The sequence below is a fragment of the Gastrolobium bilobum genome, unplaced genomic scaffold (assembly GCF_033153095.1).
Source record: "Gastrolobium bilobum isolate Gb01-03AN ecotype WA unplaced genomic scaffold, APGP_CSIRO_Gbil_v1 utg372124, whole genome shotgun sequence".
Lineage (NCBI taxonomy): Eukaryota > Viridiplantae > Streptophyta > Magnoliopsida > Fabales > Fabaceae > Gastrolobium > Gastrolobium bilobum.
This window is the reverse complement of record NW_026899995.1, coordinates 1-9,110: the sequence shown is the minus strand read 5'-3', so window position 1 is coordinate 9,110 and position 9,110 is coordinate 1. Positions and strand designations below refer to the sequence as shown.

The 9,110-nt window shown below is 33.8% G+C and overlaps 3 protein-coding genes across 3 annotated transcripts; 1 reads left to right on the top strand and 2 right to left on the bottom strand.

Annotated features, from left to right (window-relative positions):
- Nucleotides 1-350: 350 nt before the first annotated feature.
- Nucleotides 351-1,486, bottom strand: LOC133294788 (nuclear/nucleolar GTPase 2-like). The gene is made up of 3 exons (XM_061493538.1): nucleotides 875-1,486; nucleotides 620-753; nucleotides 351-500 (listed from the first exon to the last, which is right to left on the bottom strand). Exons 1-3 carry the CDS (start codon nucleotides 1,434-1,436, stop codon nucleotides 351-353), a joined length of 846 nt encoding a protein of 281 aa, XP_061349522.1. The 5' UTR covers nucleotides 1,437-1,486.
- Nucleotides 1,487-6,824: 5,338 nt separating this feature from the next.
- Nucleotides 6,825-7,638, top strand: LOC133294789 (uncharacterized mitochondrial protein AtMg00810-like). Its single transcript, XM_061493539.1, has 2 exons — nucleotides 6,825-6,919; nucleotides 7,011-7,638. The coding sequence occupies exons 1-2, from the start codon at nucleotides 6,825-6,827 to the stop codon at nucleotides 7,636-7,638; spliced, it is 723 nt and encodes a 240-aa protein (XP_061349523.1).
- Nucleotides 7,639-8,457: 819 nt separating this feature from the next.
- Nucleotides 8,458-9,103, bottom strand: LOC133294790 (nuclear/nucleolar GTPase 2-like). The gene is made up of 3 exons (XM_061493540.1): nucleotides 8,982-9,103; nucleotides 8,727-8,860; nucleotides 8,458-8,607 (listed from the first exon to the last, which is right to left on the bottom strand). The coding sequence occupies exons 1-3, from the start codon at nucleotides 9,088-9,090 to the stop codon at nucleotides 8,458-8,460; spliced, it is 393 nt and encodes a 130-aa protein (XP_061349524.1). The 5' UTR covers nucleotides 9,091-9,103.
- Nucleotides 9,104-9,110: the final 7 nt, after the last annotated feature.

Genomic DNA, 9,110 nt, shown 5'->3' with positions numbered 1-9,110 from the left:
AGAAGATATAAGGGGTAAAATAACTTATAAACTCGAAGTAAAATAGACATTGCACTCCGAGCTTGGGGGCTTAATGTTCCAGGTTTATACATCCGGGTATCAATAGTCAAGGAAAAGAGTTGATAGAACCCGGATGGGGTTTTACCCGGAAGGGAAGTCGGCCAAAATACTATAACCCAAAGTGGGCCCTACCACGATTACATGATGGGTTTCTATAACTACCCACATTCACAATAACCACCTATGGAAGGGTTATATATACCAAAGACCATAACTAGCATAGGGGATAGACAATAATCATACTAATGTTCATACACAACAGCAATAATTTTCAAACGGGGAGTACTAAATTATAGAGAAGCAGTTTTACCTTGAGAACCATTAGCTTTCTTAACTAAGGACTCATAATCAGCCGCCAAGAGGTTGGGGCGCTTTCTTTTAGTCTTAGGTCCAAATGCATCCTCAAAAGGCTGTCTATCAAGAAGGTGAACCCTTGATTGCTACATTCAAAATCCACAAAATTAGTAAATTTCAAAAAAAATAATAATAAAAGAAAGCACATAACTATTAACAAACAAAACAAAATCCTTGCAACAAATAAACAGCTTAATAAATAAACCTTTTGGTGGTCGTTGAGGAGTGACAGTGGCAATTTCTTCTCCTTCAGAATAACATTGTAATTACTCGACATGCGGCTCTGCAGCTCTTCTCTGAAGAACTCAAGCTCTTTCTGATTCACAACCCGAGTGTTCCCTACAGATCATGAAACCGAAAAATTAAAATAAAATAAAATTGTCAAAACCATAAAATTCACAAGTTCAAGTTGAAGAATCATGATTATTATTTTATTTTTTGTTGTGAAATTGAAACTAACCGAACCAACGGCGATCAGGTTGGATTCGCGTGCTGGGAAGCTCCTTAGACTGATATTCGTTGGTCAAAACCTTTCCCTTGCGGTCGCGAACTGGCCTCGTGTTGTACATCTTGAGGCGGCGCACGGTGGCGGCGGAGCGTGACTCTTTCTTCGTGTCATTGCTGCGATTCACGTCGAGTGAATGCTTCGGTTTTCCCGAGACGTTCACTTTCCTCTCCTTCGTCTTCGTCATTGCAGAGATAGAGAGAGAAACACAGAGATATAGAGAGAGAGAGAGAGAGTGGTAGTGAGGTTCAACTTGGTTTGTTACGTTCAACTTGGTTTGTTCCAACTGAAAGAGGGGTACCGCCAAATACACACAGTTAAGGATTAGGGTTTCGTTCTCCAGAGACAAACGGTGGGAACTTTTCTTTTCTTTTCTTTTTGCGAAAAGGATTAAACCGGGGAGATTATTTATAGTGGAGTGGTGGGGACCAGTGTAAATGGAGAAATAAAATTGAAAAAAAGAAAATATCACAATGGTAAAAAAGGAAAAAAAAATTGATGATATGATAAAGAGCATCAGATTATTCGATGATTCTGAATAGGGGTGTTCGCGGTCTGGATTGGATCGGTTTTGGAAGCAAAAATCATCTGATCCAATCCCTTCGGTTTGATCATATAATTATCCATTCGGTTTGGATTTTTTTCAAATCCGATCCGATCCGATCCAATTTTTTTCGGTTTGGATTGGATCGGTTTTCGGTTTTTAGAAAATCCTAAAATTTATTTCATGATTATTGTGCAAATAACTTCTTTTGTATATATTCTCTTTGTAAATTATTATTTTTTGAAATACAAAAACATTAGTAAACTATAATATAGTTTTTTTTTGGACAATGAGATATGAAGCTCTACAAAGATAAAATTTTGTTGATGAGATGTGATTAGATTTTTTCTTGGATTTAGTTAATGGGTCTTGGGTTTAGAAATTTTTTGGTTATAATTAAGGAAAGACCCAAGTAGGTAGAGGAGAATTAATATATTGGATCGGTTTGGATTGGATCGATTTTCATCAACTCATCCAAAAACCGATCCAATCCAATTAAAATTTGCGGTTTTTTTTCGGTTTTTGATTTTTCGGTTTTCGGTTTAATCGGTTTTCGATTTTTCGGTTCGGTTACCGCGGTTTGAATCGGTTTGGATCGGTTGATGAACACCCCTAATTCTGAACCATAAAAAATATTTCTAAACCGGGGCCCCAAAGTTAAGTTAGTGGGCCTTGGAGCTCCTATTAAGAAAAAGAAAACAAAAAGTCCAAGAAAAGAGCCAGAATATTTTTATTATTTTTTTATTATGTATTTAAATAAGATTTTTCAGCTGAAAAAATTAAAAAATATATATTTGAGAGTCAGAGTATTTTGGTTGAAAGTTGTTTTTATTATAAAGTCATGCTTACTCACCTACTTTGATAATATTTTTAATTAATAAAAACTGTTTCGAATAATTTTAAAATGAAATTTAAATGTTTGGAATAAGAAAAAAGAATTTTGTATACCTTATCTTACACCGTTATACCTAATAAAAGAAAAAAGAACGAGAGAGAATGTGTATTTAAAAATGTGTTTTTTTCTATTTTATTACTTATAAAAATGGCAGAAAATTTTTGTAATGAAATTGTGTGTAAATAAAATAGTCTTTTTTTCTTCGTAAATTCAAGAGGTATCGCCACTCAATCAGAGGGTGTATTTACAAAAACTGTCATAATCAAACTAACAGAATTCAAATTATATCATCTGAATTAGTTTATTTTATCTTTATTTTGATTTCTTTAATTTATTTTATCTAATTATTAGTAAGATTTAATGTTTGTCCTTTTAAATGACATAGAATTATATTATTTCAAGTGAGAAAAAAACACAAACAATGAAAATAATAGAAAAGAAAGTAAGTATTTTTTAAAAAATTAAATTTTAAATACATTTTTTTAAGTTGTGTCTCTTTCACACTTAAAATGAAATAACTCTATTTCCTTTAAAGAATAAATATTTTTACCTTATTAATATTAGTTAACTTATTTCAAATTATATTATTAGATAATTTATACTTATCCACGAAAATAGATTTTTATAGTTATGTCTATGTTTTTATATTATATCTTAGAAATGAACTTTCATTTACTACAATCAGATTTAAAAAAAAATATCGATTTTTAAAAGAAATTCTTTTTCCAATTTACCAAAGAAGGAAAGTTTTTATATGACATGTAGTGTGAACACAATTTTCAGAATTAAGCAGGGAGTGACACATCAGCGAAGTTTCCAACATTGAACTCTCCTTTATATATATATATATATATATATATATATATATATTATGTTATTACACTATGAAAATTGAAATAGGGCGACCCAAAACTAAATGATAAAAGATTTCGCCTCTAGTAACAATGAACTATTTGAAGCATATGAAATGTGAAACCAGTTCCTTGTGCCACACTCTTGTAATCATGTGTGCCATCCCTATATTAATAAAATAGTTTGATTATATGTTATTATAACTATGCAACTTTATGATGAAGTCTTTAGGTTATCTCTATTATATGAAATTTGGGCATAATCCTTATATGTAATCCGTAGATGTTCTTAATAGTTTGGTATGAACATTTCTATATATATAGGTATTTGTTTTTTTTTTAATTTAAATTACTACATATGATAATTAGAATATTTTTGGAAAATTTTTATTATTTCAGAAATTATGATTATGTGCAATATATGATATAAACTTTTATTTTAGAAATTATGATTATGTGCAATATATGATATAAAATGTTATTATTTTAGAAATTATAAGTATGTGCAATATATAGATCTTATTGAATAATTATGAAAATTATGGAATTATAATACTCTTTAAGAAAAACTTTCCAAATATGTGTTTTAATGATTGAATTTGAATATTTATATTATTAATAACTATGATAATTGATGTGATGAGATTATTTGAATGACGATGATTGGATTTGGATTTTTCTATGATGAACGTTGAAGATTTGAATTATTATATCCTTGAATAGAATTATTATATCCTTGAATAAAATTGTTATATAAATTCAAAAATTTATGATAATAGTTGTTTGAATTATGATACTTTACCAAATGGTGGTAGCTCAGTTGCCGCATGGGAGCTGAGCAGGTGGGGGTGAGGGCATGTGTTCGAATCTCCCCAGTACCACCTTTGGGAGGGGTTTAAAGCCTTAATCCTGGACCCGCCCCGAATCGGACTAATCGCGAAGCGATGAACCGATGGAATATTTCCAAAAAGAAAAAATTATGATACTTTGGAAAATTATAATGCCCTTGAGTAACTCACTTAGAGATGATAATACTTAAAGAATAAATAATTATGATTGAATCTTTCGTGATTGTGTGTGTTTGTAATAAATTAATGGTGGGAGGATAGCTTTGGGATGGTACCTCCCAAAGTGATGAACACAACTTTTGGGCTTTATGCCTCCGATGTGAAACTGATGTGAAAAAAGATTATATCTGTTCTTCCCAAAGTGGTGTCTGGCAGGGTTTCCCAGGATACTAGTAGCAACTTTGGGAAGAGGTGTGCACACTAGGAAGATGTGAATTGATTATGGCCAATGTGATTTGTTTGTGACTGGCAGGGTTTCCCAGGTCACAGGGTAGACTGGCAGGGTTTCCCGGGTCTACCATGGTTCTCTTAACACTAAATATAATGAACTTAAACATTATTAATAATGAAATTTGTTATTTGATTTGATTATGAAGAATGTCATTGAGTTGTGAATATTATCATATTATGATTAATGTTGTGCTAAATATGTTAGTTGATAATTACCAAATACATTAAATGAACTTAATAAAGATAAATATTATATAATGAAATTTTGATTATTATATTGATATTTGATTTGATTAATGAGGAATTGATTTGAACACTATTTGATATTTGATTTAATTTGTTATTAATTACATTAATTGTATTTTGATTGGGATTACCAGCTTTTGCTGACTTTTGTGTTTGTTTAACTGCAATGATCCTTCACGGGGGAGCAGATTTTCAGTGAAGCATGTTGCAAAGGATGGGGCGAGCTGTGGGCAGTGAGGATCACGACTCGGATATTTCTAGCTAGTTCCTAAGTTTAGAAATTTTATGAGATTTAAATAAATGCATGAGACATATTTCCTTTATTTATAACATCATATTTCCTTTATTTAAACTTTAGTCTTTGGTTTTATTTTAATGTAATAAATTTAGCCTTGCACCTGTCCATTGTACAGGTGCGGCGGTAACATTCCCCAAATTAGATTTAGATTAGCTTCCACAATATTTCTATTATTATAATTGTAAAAAAAATGAATTTTGACAATTTATTTATTTTAAGATTGTTTTATAAATTGTTAGAAATTTGGGGTGTTACAAAATTGAGTTTTATCTAATTTTCCTTCTTCCACATAATATAATGAGCCCTTTGCACTTATTTTTAGTGATTTGTGGGGACCTGCACCCATTCCTTCATCTCAAGGCTTTATGCATTATATTACATTTGTTGATGTTACAACAAGGTATACATGGATTTATCCCCTCAAACAAAAATCAGAATCATTAAGCATCTTCAAACAGTTTCACTCCTTTGTTTCCACTCAATTTAAACACAGCATCAAATCTGTCCAAACTGACTGGGTGGTGAATTTAGACCCTTCACAAAATTTCTTACAGACTTGGGAATAATTCATAGACTGATTTGTCCTCATATTCATCATCAAAATAGGTTAGTTGAAAGAAAACACGGACAAATTGTTGACATGTGACTGACTCTTCTTGCACATGTTTTCCTTCCCCTTAAGTACTGGGATCATGCTTTTCTTACATCTGTCTATTTAATAAATAGACTGCCTACATCGGCTTTAAACTTCAAAATTCCCTACTATGAACTTTATAAAACATTTCCTAATTATAAAATCCTTCGCACATTTGGATGTGCTTGTTTTCCTCTACTTCGTCCATACAATAAGCACAAATTTGATTTCAGATCTCAGGAATGTGTTTTCCTGGGATACTCACCCAGTCACAAAGGTTATAAATGCCTAAACTCTTGATGGAGAAATTTACATATCTAAAGATGTACTCTTTAATGAACACATATTTCCCTTTCCATTCATATTTTCTTCAACCTCATCAAGCATCCCAAATAATTCCACTTACTCAAGCAATATCATCCCACTAGCTTCTACTTCTCCTAATACATTCTCTCCATCACTTCCTCAGACCACTACCTCAGGGTCACCAACTGCAGCAATAAGAACCAATTCAAATGTTTCCTTCTCTGGACATACCGATGACTCTGCTCCTAACTTGATACATGATACATCATTTCATTCTTCTGACAGTGCTATATCGCCTTTTTCTTCTGACAGTGCAGTACCATCCTCTATTTCACCTAACTCTAATTCCTCATATAATAGAGTCAGTTCATCTCAACCTTCTGCTACTGCTGATAAATCTCCTAACACCAGTTTTACTCCCTCATCCAGTCAAATCAATCATTCTCAGTCTTCTAACTCTAGCTCCCCACCCTTAAATACTACAGTGCAGTCACCTGTGTCCACTGTCTCTCCTATGTCTTTATCTTCTTCTCCACCTTCATTAGGATCTGGATATCAACCCTATAAATCTCTTAAAATACACTCTCCTACTCATACTATATTACCAGATAAAAGAAAATTCTGATGGTACAATTAATAAATACAAGGCAAGGCTAGTTGCCAAAGGTTTTCATCAACAATATGGCTAGGATTATAATGAAACATTTTCCCCAGTAGTAAAGCCTATTACTATTCGCACTATCTTCACCTTGGCTTTGTTTCATGGATGGCCTTTAAAACAACTTGATGTTAATAATGCTTTCCTCAATGGAGATCTCTTGGAAGAAGTATATATGTCTCAACCTCCAGGTTTTGAAGTCACTGACAAGACCCTAGTATGCAGGCTCACCAAGGCTCTTTATGGATTAAAACAGGCTCCTAAGGCCTGGTTGGAAAATTTTGGAGATACTCTTTCATCATCTTGGTTTCATTTCTCGCAAATGTGACCCCTCTCTCTTTATTCTTCGCTCTAATGGCAGCTGCACCTATATTCTAGTTTATGTGGATGATATTATCATCACAAGAAACAATTCTGACTTAATACAACTTCTAATTGATCAATTGCATTCTAAATTTGCCTTAAAACAGCTTGGAAATCTGGACTACTTTCTTAGGATCGAAGTTAAACATCTCTCCAATGGAAGGATACTGTTATCTCAATCAAAATATATTAGAGATCTTCTTTACAAAGCTGGAATGGCAGAAGCTAAAGGAATTTCCACTCCTATGCCTAGTGGATGCAAGCTAAGCAAATTTGGCTCTAACTATGTACCTGATCCCTCGCTTTACAGGTCCATTGTTGGAGCACTGCAATATGCTACATTAACAAGACCTGAAATTTCCTTTAGTGTGAATAAAGTCTGTCAATTTTTATCCCAGCCACTTGAGGAACATTGGAAAATTGTTAAACGCATTTTGAGGTATCTCAATGTCACTTTATCCTATGGTCTGGTATTTCATCCACCTTCATCACAACACCCTCTCTCACTTGTGGCCTTTTGTGATGCTGATTGGGATTCAGATCCGGATGATAGAAGATCAACCTCTGGAGCTTGTGTGTTCTTAGGCTCAATCTCATCTCTTGGTGGGCTAAGAAGCAATCCCTAGTGGCACATTCAAGTGCTGAAACTGAGTATCGAAGCTTAGCCCATGTTGCAGCTGAAATTTTGTGGTTGCAATCTCTTTTGCAAGAGCTCCAAATTCCAGTTTAAGTCCATGTCATCTAATGTGATAATCAGAGCACAATTGCTCTTGCTCATAATCCAGTTTTGCACTCGAACAAAACATATGGAGCCAGATGTCTTCTTTGTCAGGGAAAAAGTTCTGGCTAAGTCCCTCATTGTGCAGCATGTTCCATCTTCCCTACAGGTTGCTGATAGATTCTAACTCAGTGAGTTCTAACTCAGTGAGTTAATATTGTATAGTCAATTAACTCTCTGAAGTTAGCTTAGTTCAGTAGGTCTATAAATAGACCCCTGTGTAATTCTCTAAAGTGTGGTTATCATTTTGGAGAATCACAATGACAAATTTGGATTAAGTAGGAAGCATTTAATGAGGATGCTGACGTATAAGAAAGAGAAGATATAAGGGGTAAAATAACTTATAAACTCGAAGTAAAATAGACATTGCACTCCGAGCTTGGGGGCTTAATGTTCCAGGTTTATACATCCGGGTATCAATAGTCAAGGAAAAGAGTTGATAGAACCCGGATGGGGTTTTACCCGGAAGGGAAGTCGGCCAAAATACTATAACCCAAAGTGGGCCCTACCACGATTACATGATGGGTTTCTATAACTACCCACATTCACAATAACCACCTATGGAAGGGTTATATATACCAAAGACCATAACTAGCATAGGGGATAGACAATAATCATACTAATGTTCATACACAACAGCAATAATTTTCAAACGGGGAGTACTAAATTATAGAGAAGCAGTTTTACCTTGAGAACCATTAGCTTTCTTAACTAAGGACTCATAATCAGCCGCCAAGAGGTTGGGGCGCTTTCTTTTAGACTTAGGTCCAAATGCATCCTCAAAAGGCTGTCTATCAAGAAGGTGAACCCTTGATTGCTACATTCAAAATCCACAAAATTAGTAAATTTCAAAAAAAATAATAATAAAAGAAAGCACATAACTATTAACAAACAAAACAAAATCCTTGCAACAAATAAACAGCTTAATAAATAAACCTTTTGGTGGTCGTTGAGGAGTGACAGTGGCAATTTCTTCTCCTTCAGAATAACATTGTAATTACTCGACATGCGGCTCTGCAGCTCTTCTCTGAAGAACTCAAGCTCTTTCTGATTCACAACCCGAGTGTTCCCTACAGATCATGAAACAGAAAAATTAAAATAAAATAAAATTGTCAAAACCATAAAATTCACAAGTTCAAGTTGAAGAATCATGATTATTATTTTATTTTTTGTTGTGAAATTGAAACTAACCGAACCAACGGCGATCAGGTTGGATTCGCGTGCTGGGAAGCTCCTTAGACTGATATTCGTTGGTCAAAACCTTTCCCTTGCGGTCGCGAACTGGCCTCGTGTTGTACATCTTGAGGCGGCGCACGGTGG